The 25,590-nt window shown below is 34.1% G+C and overlaps 1 protein-coding gene across 22 annotated transcripts in view; it reads left to right on the top strand.

The window, feature by feature from the left end:
- ROBO2 (roundabout guidance receptor 2) overlaps positions 1 to 25,590 on the top strand; it is a 1,652,913-nt gene that overhangs the window by 1,476,340 nt on the left and 150,983 nt on the right. For all 22 annotated transcript variants that reach the window (XM_088794275.1, XM_074333465.2, XM_088794272.1 and 19 more), the window contains 3 exons: positions 4,542 to 4,699; positions 7,529 to 7,649; positions 18,392 to 18,530. In XM_088794275.1, the coding sequence (XP_088650401.1) occupies positions 4,542 to 4,699; positions 7,529 to 7,649; positions 18,392 to 18,530 (418 nt within the window). The remainder of the gene's footprint in view (positions 1 to 4,541; positions 4,700 to 7,528; positions 7,650 to 18,391; positions 18,531 to 25,590) is intronic.

Below are 25,590 nucleotides of genomic sequence, written 5' to 3'. Positions count from 1 at the left end.
CTTGAAAGCATGTGTACCTTGCAATTCAGAAATGTATCTTTCAGGAACCTGTTAATTATACAGTCTTATCTCTTTGCTAATTTATTTTAGTAAACTAAGATTTGGGTATGTCTGAATAATGATTTGCCTTGCCCTTATTTACTGAAGTGAGAAAAAAAAAATCTTGAGAATGATTGATTTAAAACAGAAGGGAGAGGACTTGGTGAATGTACGAATGTGGGATTTTGAGTAAATAGGAGTCACAGATGCAAGCTCTAAAGGCACAACTAGATGTAAAGCTCATTTAGGGCACTATATTAGTTACCTGTTGCTGTGTAACAAATTACCACAAAACGTAGTGGCTTAAAACACCACACGTTCATTCTCTCACTCTCTGTGGATATGATTTAGCTTAGTCCTCGGCGGTAGGATCTCTTAAAGCTGCAATGAAGGCGTTTGTTGGCCAGCGCTGTGGTCTCGTGTGAAGGTTCAGCTGCGGACTTTTCTGCTCCCAGGCTTACGTAGTTACTGTCAAGAATTGGGTTCTCAAGGGTTGTTGAACTTAGGGCCTCAGTTCCTTGCTTGCTGTTGCCAAATGGGCTTCTCTGTTGAACAACATGACATCTTGCATGATCAGAGGAAGCACATGAGTAGAGAGAGACGGATAGAGAGAAACAGAGAGACAAAACAACACACAGAAAAAATGAAAGTTACAGTGTTTTATAACCTAATTGTGAACGTGACATTTCATCACTCTGCGATATTCTGTTCATTAAATGCAACTCACTAGGTCCAGCCGATAGTCAAGGAAAGGAAGGTACCCAAGGGAATAAATTCCAAGAGGGAATGATCATTGAATGGCATAGAGAAAATGCCTACCATAGGCACCACTGTGTCATTCTGGGGTTATATTCCTTAATGGTTTTATAGAACAGTACCGAGCACATTGTAGTGTTCAATATGTTACTGTAGTATCGAATTGATTTGTTACAAATTTATACATATGTCATAAATGTGAACTACATTTTGTCAAACACACTAGTCATTCAGAATTTTCTGTTCTTCCAGAGTAACCTAAGTCACAGTGCATGTCGATGTGAAAAGAATGCAAATCTAATCCATGTTATGACTAGCTGGGGGAACTCTCATTTGTGCTTTTTAACTCTATACAAAAATAAATACTTGGGTCCTGGCTAATTAGATTTCTTCCCCCGTGGAGATCTGAACCCCTGTGCTATAAACGTAGATTTGTGAGCAAGTACTATCTTATTTTTTTCCTTTAAAATATAACTTATTGATACCTCCCAGATCTTATCATTTTAACCAGATTCTTTTTAGTTCATCAGGTTTACCCTTCACCCTAGTTAAAGACCTGTTTGGACCTTTAGGTAATGCCCATATTACCATATGCTCTTCCTTTGGCTTACTTGTCAAGCCGCATTAAAATGTAGCATTTAGTTCTTTCTAGAATAAGGGCTTAAGGAGAAAAATATATAGACTCAGTTTGTAGTTCCTCTGCTTCTCTACGTTTACAAGACCATTTTTAGTTCCTTTCATCTAATATATGTGAGTCCTTTACTTACAGAGAACACCTTCTGTTCTTTATAACCTGCAGTGAAGCACGGGACAAAATCGAGTGATTTTGAAATGAATAATTTTGAAATGAATAATTAGCACAAAAATTAGAAACAGTACATATTATTTCATTTTACTTTGCTTACGTTTATGAATGGATATACAAATCTCAGAAACATTTAAGCAAATGTCAGAACATAAGTGTCCTTAACAATCTGAGAAGATTAAAAATGACTACTTTTTCCTCAATGTTCTCTGCTTGCTGTGCTAGAACCTGCTGAAAGGATGTTTTTCTTTTGAATATTTTATTTGAGAGAGAGAGAAGAAGCATATTTTATTACCCCAAAGACTTAAGAGTAAAATAAATGATATTGCTAAGCAAAAAATGAATTAGGTGAATAGTATGCAAACCTTGAAGAGCATTTTACAAGTTGAAGAGGGTACAGTACCAATTATCCTATTATCTCACCCTACTCTCCGGGTGAATAGTCTGAAAGCCTAAAATTATAGTTGATGTTAGATTTCTTGGCTTCATTTGCAAAATGGAGTCATTTTGTTTTTTTGTGAATACCATAAACTCGTGTTATATTGTTTAAGAGTAGCAGTCCTTAGTTTATTCTGATAAATATATATAGATATATAGATATATAGATTTATAAATCTATATATCTATATATCTATATATCTATATATCTATATATCTATATATATTTATCCCTGTGTCAAAGGACTTTGTTTTTTAATTTGTCTTGTTGCAAATTGCTGTAGCACTTTGTTTCTCAACGATCTGCAATGATCCTATGTACCATTTGAGCAGAGGCTTTTTGGCATGTCATTTGTTAGGAGGCCAGTTCTGGAGAAGGTCTTCAGCTGGCCAGATGTATATCATTTTGGAACTGATTGAGGGCCTGCCAAAACACCATTTGTTGCCAAGACCGGATATTGTAGGGGTGCTCACCACCCTGTTACCATATTTTTGCACATCTTAACATTGCATAAAAAGGCAGCTGTTCTGTATTTAGAATATAAATGAGTCACCAGCTTGCTCTCCCAGGAGGATTTACCTGCGAATCACAGTGTTAACCCCTTCTCATTCCCCTTCCTGACTGTCACATTTAAATGCATACTTCTCTCAGCTCATTCAGAAGCAAATCCTTACGCATATAAATCACACCTTTCCTGCCAGCTAGACGAGAGAACCAAAATATGTGCAGTTCACCGTACTAAAATGGAACAAATATTCTCAACAGCGAAAAAGCAGTAAATTAATCAATTTATAAACTGAGAGTGAGCAATTTGTACTGAATTCTTTCTTACTGCTCCTTCAGTAGGAAACAAGTTTCTCTAATCTCCTAAAGGGCCATGACTTCATTAAGATGGAAAACCCTGTTAAAAGAGGTTTTGCAAAAGACAAGAAAAGAAAAGCCCTAAAAGTCACTCATTTGTCTCTCTGGAGCTATTTTCAGGGCAGAGGATTTTTATTTATTTGGAGAATGACAATTAACCTAGAGACTTTGCCCAACAAAGAAGCAGAGTGTTGAAATGGGTCTCATTACAGGATACCAAAGGCAGTTGGTTTGACCTAACCCACATTTGCAGTAGTTGATTTACATAACAGGCTAGCATAAGCTGCCTGATTTTGATTTCAAATAGCTTGATCAGTGTGTGTGTGTGTGTGTGCGCGTGTGTGTGTGTGTGTGTGTGTGTGTGTATACAGATATATATATATAGATATAATAGATACAGATTAGATATAGATATAGATACGGATATAGATATAGATGATATAGATATATAGATATACGCACATACAAGTATATTTGTACATTTATCTATGTATGAATATAGATACAGATGAGATAGAGATACAGATATAGATGATATAGGTATAGGTACATACACGTACAAATATATTTGTATGTGTGTGTATTTGTTTGCTTTGCCCGTAGGTATATTTAGGAAACAAACTTTTGTATATAAGGATAGAAAAAAATCAAGAAAGTTAGGAAAAGCAGAAACAGTTAATGTATATGGTGTAGTATTAGCTGGTCACAACTACTTTTTTCAGTGTTTGCCTTAAAATAGACATAGCCCTTACTTGGTAAATAAACCCAGCACTCTGCCACCGGATCAGGCCAAGTTATTTCTCCAGGCTTTCCATCTTGTCAGCGGAAGAAAAGTACACACAGATAGACACAGATAGATAGGTGACATTTGGAGAGCCAGGCATGCCAGATTTTCGGAGGTTACAACGGAGGTCCAACCTGCTGTTCTCCTAATGAAAGGAGGGAAAAGTCAGGCTGGCAAACTGCTATAAGGAATATATCCCTGCTCCGAATGTCACGCTGCCCAGATGTCGCTCGGCAGGTGGAGAGGCAGAGAGAATGAAAACGGAGCCCTGTGTGTGTGGGTGCTAGTGCGTTACAAGGGTGAACAATGAGTCTATCTTCTGAAGTGTAAAGAAAATCGTGTGGATCTTGTCCATATTCATGTCATGAGAAAAGGCGTCCTCAAAGAGTTCTCACCCACTTCCCCTCCCAGACTGACACGCATTCATGCTCACAGACCATGTGCACATGACTTGTTTCCGGGTTTTAAGTATAATTGGACAATTTATTTTAATGTATTTGTATGCATATATGTATGCTTTTTAAAATAGAGAATGTAATCATACTACCTACAGTTGTGTACCTTGAATTTTTGTTCAATCTCAAAATTATATCATGAATATTTCTCATCTTATTCCCCTTAGTCTTTTCTCATTTTCTACATTAGATTTTATAGCAAAGGTGCATGATCATATCGTCGGCCATTTCCCTGAACATTTCAGGTGGCTCTAGAATATTTTAAATTGGGCATGGCGATGTTCTCAGTAAATGTCCTGGCAATTGTTATTAAAACAAAGTTAAGACTTGAGTTACCTTTTGCAAGAGAAAACCAAAGTGACTGCCATTGAGCTTTCTTTTCCTACAATTATTTTTCCTCAGTGTTACGAGATGACTTCCGGCAAAATCCCACAGATGTTGTAGTGGCAGCTGGAGAGCCTGCCATCCTGGAGTGCCAACCTCCTCGTGGACACCCAGAACCCACCATCTACTGGAAAAAAGACAAAGTTCGAATTGATGACAAGGAAGAAAGAATAAGTGTGAGTTAAATTAAAATGAATGCCTAAAGAAATTAATATGAAGTCTTAAAACAGATATATTTTATTAATTGTTAATAAAATTGTAGAACTGCATTGAATGGTAACTACCATTTATACTGTACTGAAAGGACTGAGAAAGGGTCAAACAATAACTTAGGAATGAAGTTTCAAAGAGACAAAACTTCTATAAATCAAGTGTACATAATAGTTTAAGAATTACACCAATCTGAATATGTAAATGTATTTTTTCAGGTCAGTATTGAGGTCTTGGCTTTTTTTACAATCTTCAAATGCATCTATTGCTCATGCAGCATGTGAGTGTTAAAATGTAAATGATGGCCATAAACCATATTAACTAGAACACTTCTTTTTGCACTATTTTCAAAATTATAACAGGAAATAATTTAAGGTGATAAATATTTCAAGCACTTTTCCAGTTTTTCCAATTTAATAATATATTACTAAAATTTTATACATGAATTCATTTAAAAGTTTAAGACATATGAAGTAAAATCAAAGTAAAAATGGCTGGTTATGCAGTTTAACTCATAGAAAAATGGTGTGTTTTCAAGGGAAATTGATGATTAGGTTCATCAGTTTATTAATATTCAAAATAAAACACCCAGAAAAATCATAAAGAGGTAGAGAGGGAATAGCATACAATTATTTTATTTTTATAAAGGATCCACTCAACATTTGTATGTGACATTTGTGAAAACTAGTCCACTGAAATAGTAGATAATGTCTCAACTTTCTGACATTAGTCTTAGTGTGTTTTTTAGGTTCAGTACAATAATTGAGAATTAATATATTTTATTTAAAATAATTTATCATTTAATGGAAAATGTGTCATTTCTATCAAAAATTCATATAGCAAAGTGCCTATTATCTTTAAAATTATCTAATAAATGAGGATTTTTTTTTTCTTATGTGGACATTTGTGATCACATCATATCACAGAACCAGATAGGCATGTAAAAGATCACAACATATATTGATGTGATTCTGGCTTGAACTGTTGACACTCTGAGTATCTGCATCACCCTGTAGACTTTGGTTCCCGATTATCTGTGCTTGGATGCCAAGCATGAATATATGCTCCTGGTGATGGTGTAAAATCAGTGTACAAGGGTTTTTAGTTCATATTTGTATTATTTAGCTTTTGCTTTGTAACAAAACACCTCAAAATACAGTGACTTACAATAACCATTTTACTTAAACTAAAGTTTTTGTGGGTAAGCTGGTAGTTCTTCACTCTGGGCCAATTTGGCTGGTCTTTCCTATGCTTTCTCATGCTTCTGTGGCTTGTTGAGAGATGTGCAGACAGCTGGATGATCTAGGATAGATAACTTTACTAACATATCTGGCAAGTGACTGACTCTCAGCTGGGCATCCTCATTCTTCTTCTCATGGCCTCTAATTTTCCAGCAGCCTAACTCAGGCTGGCTCCCCTGGGGGTCCTGGGTTCTCAGCTGCAGCAAGAGAAGGCAAGTGCCAATGTGCAAGCACCTTCCTTCTGGTAGAATATTGCTTTTGTTCCATTGGTCACATCAAGTCATGTTGCCAAACTCAGCTTCAAGGGGAGAAGAAATGACCTCCATGGTCATTTTTGTAACTTAGAGTTCATTATGGTCTACTACATGTATTTGAGAACCAGTTGTCAGTTTTTTCTTCCCAGGTAAAATAATAATAATAAAAGTTGAAAATCCCTTTCTGTGACATGGCAAGTTGTAGGACCTGAATTATCTCCAGTGAGAATATACCTCCATCAGTCTTGTTTGCCTATGCATTTAAAAATTAACAAAGGAAAACCGCATGTTTCTATATGTCTTTAAGAACACTCAATCATTGTGAAGTGATACTTGGATTAGGTAAATACAAAAAAAAAAATTAGAAAAGAAGCTATGTGTTGATGATACACTTCCAGAAAACCTAATTCTGTCTCTCTTTTTTCAATAGATAATATTTTAATCAGAATGATATCTAAAATCCTAAAAATCCTAAATTCTTTTTTTTTTAATTCAAGTTTATTGGGGTGACAATTGTTAGTACTATTTCTCTTTTAATGTACTCTTTAACAGACAGGCATTTTAACATTATTCCCTTTGTTTATTCAGTCAATACATGTTTCTTATTTAAGACATTTAGGGAGCAGATAGTAGAAGCCAGAGATTTGTACCAACTCATACTCATGATTCAATAAATTTATTTTTTTTAATCCAACCTGTTGTCTTCAAAAGTTATCTCATAAATGCAATTAAGATGAAACAAAGATAATTAATACAAACAATTGAAATGTAAGCTCCACGAATGCAGAAATTTTTATTAGTCGATTTACTACTTAATCTCAAGTGCCTAGAAAACTGCCCAGCTCATAGAGGTACTCAATAAATATTCATGGAATCCCTCTGAGTCAGTTGTACTTTGTTATGTTATCTAGAGCAGGTATCTAGTGCTCCTTTCTGATGACAAATGTCAATAGCAATTTATCCAACCATAACTCGGAGTGAAGACCAACCACTGAGATTTGATGGGGACAGCCACAAGACCCAAAATAAAACCAGGCGGGAGATGAAGACTGCTTTAAAGAAGCATTCTCTAGAAAGTGAAGAAGAGGCTTATATTGGAGGAGAATTTAAGAGGAAAAAAGAAACGTGCAGATGCCAAAATAGTGGGAGAGTTTTGTGTCTTAGACACACAAGTATTTGCTTTAGGAAAAATAAAATATTGTGCTTAAATATTCAAAATTATTTATTATTAACCTTTCTTTTCCATTTTCTCCTCTTCCTTCTTTATCCCCCTTTTTTTTTTTTTTTTTAATTTTCACAGATCCGCAGTGGAAAACTGATGATTTCCAACACCAGAAAAAGTGATGCAGGAATGTATACCTGTGTTGGTACCAATATGGTGGGGGAAAGAGACAGTGATCCAGCAGAGCTGACTGTCTTTGGTAAAACTCTCTTTTAATTTATAAGTTGAGATTTATACCTACTTTTCCTTTGCTTTTACATATTTTTTTGGTTGTTGTTGTTTTTGTTGTTGTTAACAAACAAAAAGGACATAAAGGGACAGTTACTTATGATTTGTGATGAGCAGTGACAGACTGGAATTGTCTTGCTTTCTGGTTCTGTCTTGAAGATAAATTTTTGATGTGAAGAAAAATAAAACTTTTGAAATGTTAATTCACTGATGTAATTCCTGTATTTATAGGATTTTTCCTGTCATCAGAATGTAAACAATTGTTTTCTTTTTCTCAAAATCTATTTGAGATATTGTATTTGTCTGAAGTTTATCGCTCATTCCACTGTGATGCACTTATAAAGTATCTATTATGCGTAAGACACAGGGTAAGGCTTTTTTTTTTTTTAATTAGAGAATGCAGTGCAAACACCTTTCACTTGTTTTCTACTTAAAAAATTTCAAATTGACATATTTACAGTGCGTTATTAGCATTATTAGCTAGCTATGTACGTATAGCACACATACGATCAAAATTAGGAAAAACGCATTTTTGTTTTTTTGCTGTGATATTTATATTCTTCAATTTTAAGATCCAAGACACTCTTTAATTGAATTACTTCAATTGATAGTTTAAAACCTTATAAATCAGTGTCACAGAAATAGTGGCGAAAGCATTAGGAAGGAGAACATTGGGGATAATAAAGATGGCGGAGTAAACAAAAGTGAGGAAAATACTATAGAGCATATGTGGAAAATTGAAAGAGAAATAAAATGACAGAAAACTGGGGAAAACAAGGATTTTAAAGATACTAGAAAATGAAACATTCCTTTAAAAGGCATTGAAGCCCCATCCAGTTTTCTGTGTGGAGTTGTATATTATATATATGCACATGTACACATGTACACTCACAAGCTTGCACACATGTATATACATACACATGCATATGTATGCATATATACACACACACACATAAGTATATGTATGTGAATATCTATCTATATCTTAATAAGATATTTCACTATTGCAGATAGTATTTGGTTTACTTTTTAATATACGAGAGAGATAACTGTGCTTTCTAAATCACTTTCTGCTCCAGTAAAATAAACTTCTGAGTCTATGCATGATAGGATAAAATCTGATTTCTGGTCATTATTCCAGAACACACCCGAGGGTCGCATCAGAATCCTGCATACGTCCCTAAAGAAACTTCTTTTGTAGTTTTGGAAGTGTCATTGCATGGTGGAATGCGAGTGCCATGATGCAGAAAGAGAGCCATATTGTGATCCCCATTACATTTAAAGCATTGGGGTGTGCCTTCTGAAGATGTACCATAATGCAGGCCTCTCATTTCAATCACTCTGAGTACCAAGTAATCTCTGGTAATGTTCTTTGTGGATACTAAGCAGCTCGAAGTCCTAAATGACAAAACCAGGAGAACTCCCATAATTCATTAAAGGATTTGAAGAGTAACAATAAAAGTGTTCAAAGTATGCATGCACATTTCTGTCCTGCAGAACTCTCTCAGACAAGCACCAGTTTGCTGTTAAATTTCATGCAGTCATCCATAAGAGTCCTAAAATGTGCTTCACCCTGAAGTGAATAAAATACAGTTTCACCTGGTAAGATAGGAAATTACTGGTCACTGAACATTAGCACTGAAAACCCACAAGAACAGCTATTCTATTTAAAGAAACTCTCATCACTGTTTTTCTGTAACTCTACAAGCTTTTCAACAGAAAAATGTTGCATTACAGCAGTGTATACTGCCTTCAGAAAGAAATTGGAAGTCTTTAATCTCATTACCCAAGCAATTAGACTTACCGAAATGTGACTGTGATATGAAATATTTACCCTACTTTCCCTACAGACATTACAAGAACTACAGGAGGTTCTTAAACATGTTAAGAGTTACAGGGGAACTTCTAAATTATTTTGAAAATAGCTATAAACCAAAGAGATTGGATTTGTCTAGAGGCCGTTCCTCTGGAAGAATTGATTTAGGAAGCTGAGAAATGTTTATCTACTGGTATAAACTAGTCAGAACAGACCTAAAGGATTTTAAGTACAATATTAAGTTGAAGCGAAAAGTAAGATTCCAATATTGGTAAGAAAACAACATCCAAAACCACAAATAAAAGATAAAACAGTAGTGATAGTCCAAATCAAGGTTGTGACAAGTATTGCATGAGAGAGACCCCCTTTTGTCCTTTAATTCCCCAATTCTCAGAGAAAATGAAATAATCAGTGTGGTATACATAATAAGGCCTTCTTTGTTTTATTTTGGTGCTCTTGCATTCAGTATATGTTTTCTAATAAATCTCTTTATATTTTGTCATTGTTAAATATTATCACCTCTGACTTAAGTTGTATAAAACTGATTACATTTTATCCCTCTTCTCTCTGAAATTTATTTTCATGTAGCAGCAATTCTGCTTAAAAAAAAATCTGGCTACAGAAAGTTTTTAAATATCCTTCACAACCCAATCAATACTTTAAGATATGCTATACAGAAAAAGTATTAAAAATATTTAATTGTTCAAAAATGTAATTCACTTACAAATAGCAAGAAACACGATGAAAGGGATAAAGGGTCTTTCTCAATACAGTAGTCATCTGCAAACATTTTGACTCTTTAGTAAGTGGTTTTAGAGATTTTTTAGTTTGAAAATTGCAACTTATATTTTAAAAATTTGCCCTTTCGTCAAAGACGTGACCCACGTAACTTAATGTTCAAAATGTTATTATGCCATACTCCATGAATCATTTATTTTGTCTGGTCTTTGATATTTGCTGGCCATAAAATAACATCCTGGTACTTTGAGTGGGAGGTACCAAATACAAAAATTATAAGCAAGCATCATAGTGTAATGGATATTAAAATCTATGGGAGAGTCTAGATGCCTGCATAAAGAATACACACTAGCACTTTACATTAGTTCATTAAGTTCTTGAGATCCTGAAGACAGAGAAACTAGAATTAAGTTACATAATTTAGTTTTTAAGTTTAGATTTGGGATATCTGTTATCCAAAATTTAACTAGCATTAAAAAATAACCAAAAATAACATGGATATTTTCCAAATAATTTAAAATGTTTATGAAAGTAATACATGGAAAATATTTTATGTCACATATCTGCATTAGAAATATTACAAAATTTATAATGAAATACAGAAATCTCTTGCCCCCACATTGCTTCCCACTACACACACACACAGACACACACACAGAAACACACAGGCACACACACATGCACAGACACACACACACACTTCATCTTTCAAATTCCTGCAAGCCTGTTTTATCTTTTTCTTGTGGAATTTATGCCCATATTTCTCAATATTTGCTTATTCTGCAGTTCTATACGTTATTTTGATGCCTATTTTGCACGATGATGATTTGGCCCACTTATATCCTCTTCTCTTCTCTATATTCTCACCTCCACTTTCCCTTCTTTTTGTCCTTCCAGTATATTGATTTCAGACACTTTGGTTATATTAATATTCATAATTTGAGCTATTATAACCATGTAAATATTGCCGGTGAGCTAGGTGTTATGCTATTATGACGGCATTTCTTTTCTGGTACTACATGCGTTTTTCTCAAATTAATACTAAACCCATTTTTTTCTCTTACTTGTATTTGTAGACACCTGACATGCATTCTTCTTGACCTCTCTAACAGAAAGTTTAAAATCCTCAAAGTTCTATTTAGCTATTAGGTCCACCCTCGCTCCGGCCTTCCTGGTGGCCTCAGAACACCTGCTCAGTCTGACTGGGTTAGATCTGTTTAGGTCTGTCTACTCCAGAAACTTCATCCTGATGTTACCTTCCCTTTGCTCTGATGCTGGGTCCCTATTTCCTGTATCCTGCATGTTTTCTTGGTTCACTCCTATGTTCAGAACAGTGTTTCTCTCCTGCTTTATGCTTGACTGGAGCCTAGAGCTCATTACAATCCAAAAGGCCTCTATTCTGTCTAAAACTTAATTGATACTTTGGCTCCTCATAGAATTCTAGTTTAAAAATATATACTTTCGCCCAGAATTTTAAAGTGGTCACTCCAAGATCATTTAGCTTCCACAGTTGCTATTGAGAAGACTGTTGTGTTTCTATTCGCTATGTGCTCAGTTTTCCTTTTTTTCGCTTTTTAAAATTTTAGTACTGTCTCTTTTTCCCAGTATTCTGAAATGTTTCAATAATATGCCTTGATTTGGCACTTTTTTTTTTCACTCGCTAGATCCTAGGTGAGCAATTTCAATCTAAAAATTTTTGATCCAAATAATTCAATGAAATATCCTTTCTGATTTTTCTATTCTGTTTCTCTGTCAAACATGTATTCATTAATTATGTTAAACCTAAGACTTCCTTTTCTCTAATTCTTCCTTATTTATTTCATCCCGTTTTTATTTCATGGCTGTTTTACTTTCTCTTGTGTCCGAGGATTTTAATAACCCTGTTTACTTTTTAATAAAATTCACTTGCGATGCTCTCCTGCTTTTACATCTTCTGAGTTTCTCCCCACCCCCCTCATCGCCCACCCGCTTTCCTTGCATTGTTTTAATGGAGCCTTTCTTCAAACGTCAAGTAATCTACTGTTTATTTATACTATTTAATTGATGTTCACTACAAAGACTATTGGAAACTGTGTCAACTGATGGTTTTCTTGGTAGGATAATCAGATTGGAAACTAGCCATTTTATTGAGGATGAGGACAGAGGTTGGGGCTGGTGATGCTGATTTTCAGTTATTGCATGAGAGATAATAGTTTATGGCTTGAGTATAGCTGAGAAATCCAGACAAAAACCTATGAGGGAAGAAATCTCAGAAACAAACCTTAGGAAACAGTATGTAACTTTTATTGATAACATATTGCCTTCATTTAAGGTTCAAAACATGAGGTGTTATTAAAATCAAGGTGATGGTTGGGAACAACACAGTTTTAAAAAATAGTATTTATTAGCAAACTTTAAAGCCATAAAATATTTTCTATCCATTCACTTATTTAACAAATATATTTTGAAGACCTACTATGTGCCGAGCCTTATTTAAATGATGAACAGATAGGTGCCCTGCTTTCAGTGGGACTCTATATCATGTGATCAGCAATAACATGAAACTTAGCCTCTAAAACATGGTGAGAGAGGCATTTTTTCCCTCTGAGAACTTTTTTACCTGTGTTTGTCTTTACAGGGTGACTTCTCTCAAAGAAAATTCTTAGTAAGAAAATAAATTAATGCAGCAGGACTTAGTTAATCACATTTAGACAGACCAATCATTATCATCCAGTCTGTTTTAGAAGGGCCCAATATTTCACAGTCAATGGCTATCATAACCCATGTCCCTTCATATATGCCTGGTTAATAATAGCTGACATAGTAGGGCAAGCCATGTGACGTCTCAATTTAATGGACACTGTAGAGTAGCACATCCTCTGGGTTAGCTGAAGTTAAGATAAGGTTTACAAGCAGTGGTTAACTCTAATGTCCTTTTATTGCATAGCTTTGGTCTTATTGGATTTAAAGGACTCTACCTATGTGATTACTGCCATAACACTACTTTTATAATGACAAGCAAAGTTTATTTTTAAATCGTTAATGTTGTTCTCATATAGCTGTCATGGCACAGCCATGGACGTTTTTATGGCTATATTCAAAGTTAAAAGGACAATTTTGTTCACTGGGCACTTAATTACCTTCATTGCCGCATATAAATAAGAAACTTAAGGGGTATTATTTAACCATATGTTAGACTGATGGTATTTCATGTTAAATTGAATATTTTGCTTTCCGAATATTATTGACACAACTATAATGAAACTTGGCATTTGATTTTATAACAGCCACATACAAAGTTTTCCGGAATACCAATTTGGAAATCAGTATTGACCTGACCACTTTAGAGCTGTGCTGGAAAGATGTGCTTTACAGAGTGCCACACTGCCAAACAGCACTCCTGTCTCAAGAGAGATGAACCTTGTAAGCAAGTTATGCAGGTGATTCAAATCCAGTTCATCTCACATGAAAAAATGTTAATTGCATTGGCAAAGACATTGCCTCTGATTACTCCACGGCTATATAATTAGGGACCAGGCCATGCAGAGGGACTCTAATCTAATTGATAAGCTGTTAGCCAACAGCCCTTGAGGTTTCTCACCCTGTTTTTCAATATGTGATCAGACATAAGGTGATAACATGGAAAAATCAGTGACCTTATTTTGATATGCCTTAAAATTGTTTGCTCATTATTCGATAGTTCAAGATATTTCATATTTTTTTAATTTTAATTGAGAGCTTCCTGGCATACAAACTCCATGGGATAATAAAGGGTATTGAATGTGATTACTTATAAATTCACTGGATGATTCTCTTCTCAACTTAACTTTCTAATCCTTCTAACTACATTTCTTTGTAGTTAGATAAGGTAATTTTGGCACAGAGCAATAAACCCCAAGACATTCCCATGTAATTTTTATAATTTACATTATAAAGTGCCTGAAAGGGGTGTGGCTTTGTATTTGGCTTATGTTAATAGTAGAACCCACAAAGGCAAAGCATTTAAAATACATTTATGCCTATACAACTTTAATCTTTAATATTCATGTTTCTGATTCTCAGATTTTCTGGAAAGAAACTGGAAAACAGTTTTTACCAAAACAAAAACAAAAACAAAACATCATTTCTATTTAAGTAAATCATAGGCAAACCTACAGTTTATTAGCACATAGTTTTTGTAGGCACTTAAAATTCAAAATAGAAGGTAAGATTAGTATAATTAACAGAAAACGATTGGAACAATGAATAACAAAATTTAGAGATAATTGCTGTAATGTCCTATGGAAATGCTCAGAATAATACTTTAAAAGTTGTTACCAAACTCTAATATATTGTTAAATTTCAATGTTATATTGTTAGAAAGCACATTCTAAGATACTCAGGTATAATACCCGTCTTCATGTGCCATGTTTATGCAGATGACTTTCATCTGGGTTATTCCTTGTATTGTCCATTTTTTTTTGTTTGTTTGTTTATCAATTGAATTACATTTTCCACCGTGAGCCAACATTTGGCTTCCAAAAATTCTATACTCCATACTCTCCTGTGGTTATCCAGTTGCTAGGCAACTAGACTCTGCTTGAGGGCAGAAGGGAGTAAAGAAGGTTCATTGCGAAGTTTTCCATTCCTGCTGAGTTCATCAGAACAGCATCAGGGGATCCTATATCTTTCTTCTTCTTGAAATTATAAATTAGGTGCTTCCATGTGTCTCCATAGAAAACAGTGGGGCTTAGAACACGTATGATAACTAAAAGTCCCTCAAGGATCCTGATGGTGTCCCCTAGATGAAGAAATAATTTTAGTTTTGTGACAAGTCTAAGGTGAAGTTTGCTCTTATGAATTATACTTATATATTGGAATTTTATGACTGGTAGAACTTTAAATGAAGCATATAAAAACTGTTCCTGAAAATACTCATCTGTGTTTTAACTAATCTCACATACTGTCATGTAATTTATAGTCAACATCATACCATGAAAATTTTCCGTATTAGATAGACAGATAGATTGATAGCTTTTAACTGACTTACTCATGTTTCAATGTATGAACTTGCCACAGTTTATCCTAAAATCTCCCATTTTCCAAAACAGCCAGCATTGCTATAGTGATCGTATGTAGTCTTTATGTTTTGTTGCATATCAAAGTTATTGTTCCGTATTGTTTGTATTGCTGTGTCTACAAGCAATGTTGGTTCTTCTCTGATACTCACACTTTCTTTCTTTTTCTTATTGATTACTAATGTCAGCATGTCTACTTTGTTCCTGATTTTAATAGGCATGACTTTAGTATGCTACTTTTAAAAATAATTTGTACATTTAATTTATGATAAAATAGCTTCATCATGCTTAAGAAGTTTATTTTGATTCCTTCTTAATTTAGATTTGTGTAATCCAAGAGATTTTCTCTATCTATAAAAATGATCAAACTTACTTTTCTTTTTCCCTCTATTATATTAATAGTCTCCTTTATCATATTAATTAAAAATGTATTCGACTTGAAGTAACAGAAACCTGAGTAACAATGGTTTAAGCATAAGGGGTTCATTTTTCTCAAATCTACCATGTCTGTAATGCACCCACACACACACTCCATATCTGTACTTTACCAATCTGCTTCAATTTGCTAAATGGAAACTTGAGAATCTTTCTAGACTTTTCTTCTTCAGCATCCATCTCTGATTGACCTCTCAGTTCTAATACTCTTTATTCTGCCTCCTTTTCCATATCCCCAGAACCACTATATCAATCTAAGCTGAAATAATTTCTTACAATAGGTTGTTCGACCTAATTCACTGCTTCATGTTTCTCTTCTAATTTGTCTTTCACAGTTCTGCCAATACAATGTTTTTCATGTGCTTATTTAAAATGTTGCTTCCTTACTTAAAATCTTTCCGAAGTTCTCTGTTGCCTTCGGACCAGAACTCACATTTCATGACATGGGGCACAAAGCCCTTCATGGTCTTGACTAGCTTCATCTCCCACCACTTTTCTGAGGAGTCAAGCTGCTGGCTGTTCACATCATCAAGCTTGAAGCCGGGCACAGGAGAAGTTGTATTAACATGTGCTGAATGAATGAATGAATGAATGGATGGATGAGGGAAAGACTTCTCTCAGCTCACTCATCCATATGCCAGGTTGTAGTATAATATCCCCATTAGAATCAGATGGGCCAGAAAGGGTCTCCTGACAGATCATTTCTCAGTCTCACGTGATTATCAACAGTGGCTTAGCTCTGTTTTAACAATGGATTATTGCAGGTTTTAGATGAATTGGTTGAACTCCCTCCCCACCCTCCCAGTGATGGCAAAGAAAAAGTCATTCCTGCATTCTATGCCAATGATTCATTTTTTACTATTAACATTCCAAGCACTCTTAAGGAGATATGGATACTATTGCCTATTTACTGCCCGAAACAATAGCTTAATATCAATTATGCCAGCTTGAAAATAGTTGTTTTGGAGCAAATAGTATCCATAGTTCAAAAGGAAAACATTAACTCCTTCCATCTAATATGCAGATTTGTTCTGTTGTGAACTGGGCACACTTAGTTGCTAATTGATTCTACTTCCTAATATCTTTAGAAGCAATCTTTGTTTGCCAAGTTTTTATGGATTGCTTCTAAATTCTGCATTTAAAAAAAAAAACACCTTTTCATGATAATTTCCTATTTGCCTCCTTTTATGGGTTGGGATTTTGGGGTCTCAACGAATCAATTTAATACTTGAACATATGTAGGTCTGTGTTTTTAAAAAAAATTTAATGCCTTCTGTTAACTTCACTATGGAGAGATGCAGTTGTCTTCCTTCTGAATACCAATGACGGTTAACTTTATTGCAATAAAATATAGCTCTGGTAACTTACACATTTGTTTTATAAATATGGATCTTTAGTCAATAAAATCATACACTTCCATTCTATACTCGACATATGTTATTTGAAATGATTTATTTTTTTTTCAAGGTTTCTTGCTAAATATATTTCAGTTTTTGTGCCACTGTATTCACATTTTTAAATTGGGTTTGAAACTGAAGTCCTAAATGCCTAAATATGGCCATATGGCCAGATAAATTGTGTCAACTCCCTATGGATTTCATTTTTCTTTTCCCTGATTTCTCTTCCTCATTCAATAAGCAACAATATTTTTGACTTGCCTATGATTTGGAAACATGCTAATAAAAATGTAAATGGTAATTATTTATGTATCAGACAGTTATCAGAAAAGAAAGAAACTAGACAAGGAGTTGAGGTGTTTAGGGATATGTACAACTACTTTTTGTTGTATATTTCTCTTACATGGTAAGATTCTATGGGCAGTCATTATTTTTCTCTAGCTTTAGAGAGAGAAGTGTGAGAATGCAAATAAATAGTGCTAACTACAGATTTACAACAAGGGGATAAAGGACAGAAATGTTAAAATAGAATGTTAGATAAATAAATAAATGTAAAAATTAAGTAAAGAAAACAATGGGCAAATATCTGGGAGGCTTAGGAGAAGATAATTGAAAGTGGCCTTAGAAAATTATGTATGACAATAGTTAGCAGTAATTAATAATGACAATGCGTTTCAAGAAAAAATAAGATTGACAACTTTTTTATTAAGAAAAACAAAAATCAGGTAGATAGCTTTTCACATATGAAGTGAAAATATTCATGAAAGTATTGGGTCCTTGTCAAATGATAGCTTAAGTGGAGAAATTTAGATAACACTTACAGGTGAGAGAACAATTATTTTTTGTTTGTGTTCTCTAGCATTCTTGATGGAATATTAATAATTGTTCCTTGTTTTATATTTTCTATTAGTTTCAACTTTTAGTTTTTCCACTCTGAGTCATTATAATAAACCTGTTTATTTCTTTCCTTATTATTTCTGTGGAATTCAGGTTCATATTTTATTTATGATAGGATCTATATGATTTAGCTCAGTAATTCACTGAAGAATCAATTTAATATTTTTTCCAAACAGTTCTATTGTTGTATTTAAAAACCATAGCTATTTCTATATTCCAAAATATTTTATTTTATTCAATTATGTTGGCTTTATAATGCTCTATCAAGACATAGTTGACATACGGTTAATTACCTATGTACCAAAAATAAAAATAAAACACATGTTTTATATGCTTTTTCCATAATGTACGTAAAACAGGCACTAACTCATTTCATTTTTTTTTTTTCCCTAAGAACGACCCACATTTCTCAGGAGGCCAATTAACCAGGTGGTGCTGGAGGAAGAAGCTGTAGAATTCCGTTGTCAGGTCCAGGGAGATCCTCAACCAACTGTGCGGTGGAAAAAGGATGATGCAGACTTGCCAAGAGGAAGGTAAGAACATCATATGAATGGAAAATTGTTACATAACCATTGAATAATTAGAAAAGAAAACATCCCGAGTTGCACCACCAAACACACTTATATCTTGGTGTATTATTTTTCCATATATCGTTTTTACATATGCAAGCCACATCTGTTGATTTATATACTGAAGTCCTGCAGGCTTTTGGTGTCCCTTTTTCACTGAATTTACCCGTAAATGCCTGATCCTCCACTCAGTCTATTATCCCCAAATATCAAGGATTCTAGAGATGATTTCTTTTTCATGGTCCCTTGTAGGTCTCCCATTCTAACACTGCTCAATTCTTGACTACCCATTCCAATTGCCTTCTTCCACTACTGCTCTGTTGCCATGACACTGCAATGCACAGTAGATACTGTCTGCCTTCCTTTACTGACCAGGGCATCACTAACTAGGCTGCTGAATGTAGCTGACTTTAAGGTCCTGAGTTAAGGAGAGATCTTTTTCAACACAATGCTGAAAAGGCAGCAAGTAGTTGACATCATTATCTGCATCAGGAATTTTTGACTTAGGGACCTTCTCTGTCACTTTCTCACTTGCCATATCTTCATAGAGGCTTTTTCCTCCATCTCTTTTATCTCATTCTTATCATCAAACCCCCAAACCGAATCTCTCAAACATCTAGGGTAAGTCCAAAAATGTTTGTCATCTTTTATAAAAATAAATTCAAATTTTTGTTGTCTAAATTTTCCCAAAACCTTGCACTTTACAATCAAATAAATTGTTCAGGTGTTTTTTTTTCTCCATTTAATAAAGAAGTCTAGCTTTAATATTTGTTTTGTCTTCCTCCTAGTCCTACTTTCTGATACTACAGCCATCACATCTACTACAATCATAAAATTTCCTTTCCTACTTTTTTCTAATTATTTCCTAAAAAAGAAACTTGTTTTCATTCAAATGACTGAAATTAAACATTCTTTCACTGAAGTCAATTGCCATTTATGTGCTTTCACTGCCACTGCTATCAATATGTCCCTGAATTTATATATCCATTTCAAAATCTTAATTTATATATCCTTAGGTCTATGATATTAAACTTTCTAATGTGAGTGCTTGAAGCCTTAGCAAGCCTTCTCAGTGAAGAAGCAAGTTAAAAAGCATGCTCTATGTATAAGCAATACATTTCCTCTAATTTGAGAGCAATTCATGTATAATTTTAAGATGTTGATGTAATATTTAGGATTAAGAGATTACTTGTATAATAAAATGTATCCTAGTATAGACACAAGTTACTTTTCATTTACTGGAAGTAAATATTCTTGCAACCCCCCCCACCCCCCGGGGGGTGGGGGGGAACAATAAAAGAAAAAGAAAAAAACAACAACAACCTTTCCCTTTGGAATAATTTTGAATTTGTAGAAAAGTTACAAAGATAGTATAATGAATTCCCATATACTCTATACCTAGTTTCCCTATTGTTAACATTTTTCATTACTATAAACCTTTTTTAACTCCTAATGAACAAATACTGATATATAATAATTAAAGTTTTTACATTATTTTTATTTCACCAGTTTTCCCATTAATGTCTTCTTTCTGTTCTAGGATCCAATCTAGGGTATTTATTTTGTTGGATGTTAAATTTATTGCATTTAGTTATTTTGTTTTCCTAGTCTCCTCTGGCCTATCACAGTTTCTCAGCCTTTTCCTTGTTTTTATGATCTTGTCGGTCTTAAGGGGTACTAGCCAGGTATCCTAACGAATATCACCCAAAATTGGATTTGTCTAGCATTTTGTCATAGTTAGACTGGATTTGTGGGATATTAGGTACAAAGCCACAGAGAATGCCCTTTTCATTACATGATGATATCAGGGCTCATATGACACTGACACAACATACCTGGTGATCCTGCCATTTGTAATTATTAAACAATATCCAGTTGACAAGTTTCAAAAATAAAAAGTTGTGAGAGTGTATGGCATTTTAATGGGTCTATGCCTTTGAGTTAAGGTAAACTAAAACTTAAGCCCTGTTTGATTTGTTCCCAGATTGCTCTAGGTGCTAGGTCATAAACCTGACAACTTTAATTGCTACAATATTCTCCAGTCTTGCCAAGTTCATTTGCTACAAAGTTTAAATACATACAAATTGAACAGCAAAAACTACATGTCTAGAATGTGTGATATGTAGGTCTCTAAAGATGAGGTTGAAAGTTTGAGAAATTCTACCTCTACAAAACTTCCCTTAAAACATTTTCATAGGTTCAGCCTCTGGGGTCTTCTGTTACTGATATGATAGTATTACAGTGCTTTGTGTGACCAGCTAAATATTTTTAAAGTATTAAGCAAATGGAAATGCTGTGTAAGCTTAAATTGTATGTTAGAAAGGCTTAAAGCAAAGATCAGTGAAAAACAGAAATTGAGGTCAGTATTTTTATCATGATAGACGGCATATATTTATTCTTGAATTCTCAATCTTGAAATGATATTTCAAAGAAGCTTATTCATTCTTAGATTTGGATTCATTAGCATAAGCTTCACTTATGCGTAATGAGGAGGAAAGAGACCTCTCTACTTGGTGAAGAATAACAGTATTGACTTTTAACCAACCATAGCCTAAATCAACAACATCGATTCTATTACATTATTTAGGTTTCAGACTAGGGAGATGGCCGTTGTTCTTGTGTAAGTAATTGTGTAGAGTGATATGGAGGATGACATTTCTTTGGCGTAACACTTAATGCAATTTGAATAAGGTTTGTATAGTGGTTCATGTTTAACACATGTATAGTAAATCTTTGTAGGGCAGCTGCATACCCTGTAATTAGCATGTAAGTAATATGTGACTATTTTTCTTTTGGAGACAAGAAAAGCTTTTCAATTCAAGTTTAAATGTATGAAATGCTGTGATAACTGTTTAAACCTTCAACACAGAAGGCAATATCTGTGCCAACCTTTCAGTAAACAGAGATAAATTAAGGGAGTATTTTTTTTCCTTTGCCATGAAAATATTTTTTAAGTAGTACCCATGTACCTCTTTCTTTGATTTAACTTTAAACTTCTAACCTTTCTAAGTAACTGTTTTTAATGAAATTACAACATACCTTCGGTGAGCTTTATTAAAGACATTTTTTAATTATGTAAATGTTTTGGTGAGGTGGGAAAAATTTCAGTTCCCAAGTCTAACAATAACACTGATGCCCAACCAGGAAAATTTATTATTTGTGTGGACATTTTCCGTATGACAAAGGAACAAAATAGGAAGCAGCCTTTATTTCATGCATACTACTGTCAAAATATTAGTTACTTGCAGAAACTTCCAAAGATAATACTAAAAATGCGGAAATAAAAAAAGTCGTTCCTTTTTTTCTTTTTCAAAGACTGTGCCAAGTATCAATAACTTTTTTCCAGAGGGTCTCAGGATAGATGTACTCAAATAAATCAACTTAGACTCATCTATTAGTGAAAAGAATTGTATTCACCAATATGAAAATACAGTGGGCAGGGGGAACAAAATGAGGGGATAAGGGGGATGACATTTCATAGTTCATAATGTAGTTCATAATGATTATGTTTTTTAGAAGCATAATGTTGTGTGTTTTTTGTTTTTGTTTTTTTTTTCCTTAAAGCATAATTTAAATTATAGAAGATGTACTTTTGGATTTACCTATGTTCATTACATGGCTACTACATTCGTGATGCTCATTGCCAGTCTGTAAAAAAAAAAGTCACTTTAAGCAAAGTAAATATATTGTTAATAATTCTTTATTTTTTGTTTTATGTTAACCAGATTGGGTGATGTAGGAAAATATTTACATAACGAATACATTAAAGCAAGTTGAAACTGAAATAATCCTAGTTTCTTCCTCGGGTACTACCTCTTTATTTCTCAAGCAAACTTAGAGTTTTTGCTAATACTCTGATGATGATCAAGTGCCTTCAGTACATCTTTTCACAAAGGGTTTCACGTAATAGAAGTTGGCAGTATTCATAATAAGTGGTGTGATGTACTATCTTATGCCATGTTCCATCGTAACAGGATATTGTATATTATTGTTACATGAAAAAAAAAATATATATATACTGAAACTATATGAAAAATAGCATGTATTAATATAAAAAAAAGAATATGATAAATTTACAACCAAATAAATAGAAATGAAATATACCAACACTACAATATTCTATTCAATCTAATATTAAGGAGGAAATAAAAATATCCCTTCTCAGAATTTAGGTAAGAAATAGTGTGATTAATATAATTGCGATTTCTTATTTGGGCTTGTCAGAACAGTTTGTATTTCAGTTAATCATTAGCAGTCTTTTAAAAGACTGTAAACAGAAGATTTAGCATACTTCATCAATCATATAATTTTCAGTATATCACCATTAGTTAGCTCCATGATGTTTCTTATTTCATTTTTATTTTCTAAACTATCTTTAAAGTGACATGAACTTCCTTAATAGGAATCTAGAGTGCAGAAAGGAATGTTCATAATAGCTTGTCAGAAAAAAAAGGAAATAAAATATGCCATTTACATTGTTATGTATGCTGCAAATCCTGAGAGCAGTTGATGGTTTGCACCTAGTGGAAGTAATTCATGAATATTTCATAAAAATGGAGAAGGGATTAGAGAATAGGAGTTTCATGATATATAGTGCAGAATTCTACCAATTTTCCTGAAGCCACCAATAAATTCCTTTTTCTAAAGTGCAAGTCTATTTTAAGAGACTTTTTAGAGTTCTTAGTTCTATGAAATGTGAGATTCACGTAAATACATGATTCCTTAAGCAAAGGAACTGAATAGAACCACTTAGAATTCTCTTTTTCCGGGCATTTTTACACTAAGTGGCTCTTTCCACTTAGCCCTGGAAAATGTTCTTGTGTTAATTGTTTGGAAGCTCCATTGTTTAGAGCCTGTACTTCTGGGATGCAGAGATGCTGAACAGGTGCTCAGCCACCTGCTGAGGACATCGGCCTTCTTCACATACAGCGTGTGCTTCAAGGGCATGTGGTAATTTGGGCTCCTGATAAATAACCACACCAATTAGGTTGGCTGGTCAAGATTGGGCAATTAAAATGTTTTTTGAAAAAGAAGGAAAAGAACTGAGAGCAGAAGAAAAGCAATATATATAGAACATTGTATGTGACACTTGAAAAGTAGATCCGTCCCTAAGATTCAGAAATAAAAAGAAAAGCATGAATGAACATTCTGTGATTTTTCAGCTGTACAGATGTCTTAGCCATTTCTGTCCTGCAAAACAATTAGAATTGGATGGACAATACTGTGGGATTTTTTTTTAAATAAATTTACCAATAGCATCAAGAATATTTAGGCCACTGGCAGAGATGTTAGACTTTAGCTTGTTTTAACCTTTTTTGATCATTTATCCGTTTAGTTATACCCCCATGTCCTGGAAATGATGTTTGACAGATTTCTCTACCACTAACTGGGAATGTGACTTTGAAGAAGCTATTTAAGCTCAGGTGTTTTACATCCTCCAGATATGGACCAGTGATGCGATGGGACTAATGATTAACCTATGCTTTGACTCATTTGTACAGGGTGAATAATTATGCCATCCTTTCTAACTCAGATGGTTACTAAAATCATATAGCTAATTCACAGCACTGTAAACACTGTACAATGGATACACATAACAGGTGTCCCAGTTTTCTGAATTCAACTGACTGTGGTAGCACTTAATAGTTATACAGATAACTACCGTTATCTATATAAAATAGTTAAGGCAGAAAAATACAGAGTTTATATTTTTTAGGGATACTTTTTTTTTTTTTTTGGCCAATTGTCTTCTAAATACATATAATATTGGTTTAATAGATACCACTTTTGCTTTTAAATCACATAGATTTATTTATAAGTTTTACCAGCCAGTATGCCAAGCTTTAAAGTTGCCACCCATTTTTCTACCTCTAGGAGATTGTACATGGTCCAAATATTATATCCCAGCCTTCGTGCTATAGGAAGTCTGGGTTGGGACCTTCAAATTTCACACATTGTACTGTATTGTTTTTCTGCTGGTAATAAGAAAACCACCATTTTTATAAGAACATTATGTAATGAAAAAAGCAAGTGTTTTGGGCGGACCTACTATTTGCTAGGCATTCTTCTAAAAGATTTTCTCATATGTTAATTCCATTATTTTAAAGAATAGTGTTCCAACACAATATTGGGATCATTTGAGGGATGTGGAAACAGAATCTTAAAGACGTTTCCAAAATCATACAGTGATATGTTTTAAGTCCATGACTTGATTTAGAATCTGTCCAACATGAAACCTGTATTTTAAACTAATGGGCTTCATTACTATGTGGTAATTAATTATGTATGGATATGAGCCACTTACACGTTTTATATTTAAGATAAAAATTTAGATAAACAGTTATAAATACTATATTATGGGTAGTTTTATAGGAATACTGTTATAGCATTGCTGTTGAGAATAATTTTTAGACCAATTTCATGAGCCACGTATAAGATGTCTCTGTGTTTTGAAAATCTAAATTTGGACCAGGTCAAGGTTACTGACTTGGAGGCTGAAGATATAGATTTTGTTTACAAACAGGATTAATTAGCAACTTTTAGAGGGATGCCAACATGGCAATTTTTCTGTGTTTTCATCAAGTAGGTGCTAATAGTTGCTGTTAACACAAATCGAATTGCCACCTAGGGTGGGGATTGCAAGTTGCTTTGTTCTGGGACTACATTGGCCCATCTGTTGAGAATCTCAGCTCAGGAACAATGCAGGAACTACATCCAATTTGGGCTCTGGCCAGTGGTCAACTAACAAGCTGAGACACACTTGGAATAGGAAATGCCTTGAAGTCAAAGATGCTTTTCTGTCCATGAACTGGCAGCTCCTGTGTTGTGTGTAGGCAGAGCCAAGACCAGGCGCCTGCGTGCAGAGCAAACTGATCTGCCTGAGTGCCACCTGTCATTGGCATGTGGGTATTGTCCCACACAGGAGCCACGGCAGGTGTGCTTCTTTCTTTAAAGCATGATATGTTCGAGCATTCATCTAGGCTGAGGTTGGACTAGGGTAACATTTCACCTTAGCTCAAATTGG

The sequence above is a fragment of the Rhinolophus sinicus genome, chromosome 17 (genome assembly GCF_057876585.1).
Source record: "Rhinolophus sinicus isolate RSI-liver-muscle chromosome 17, RSI-T2T, whole genome shotgun sequence".
Taxonomy (NCBI): domain Eukaryota; kingdom Metazoa; phylum Chordata; class Mammalia; order Chiroptera; family Rhinolophidae; genus Rhinolophus; species Rhinolophus sinicus.
Note: the sequence above shows the minus strand (reverse complement) of the source record. Positions and strands in the feature narration are given on the sequence as shown.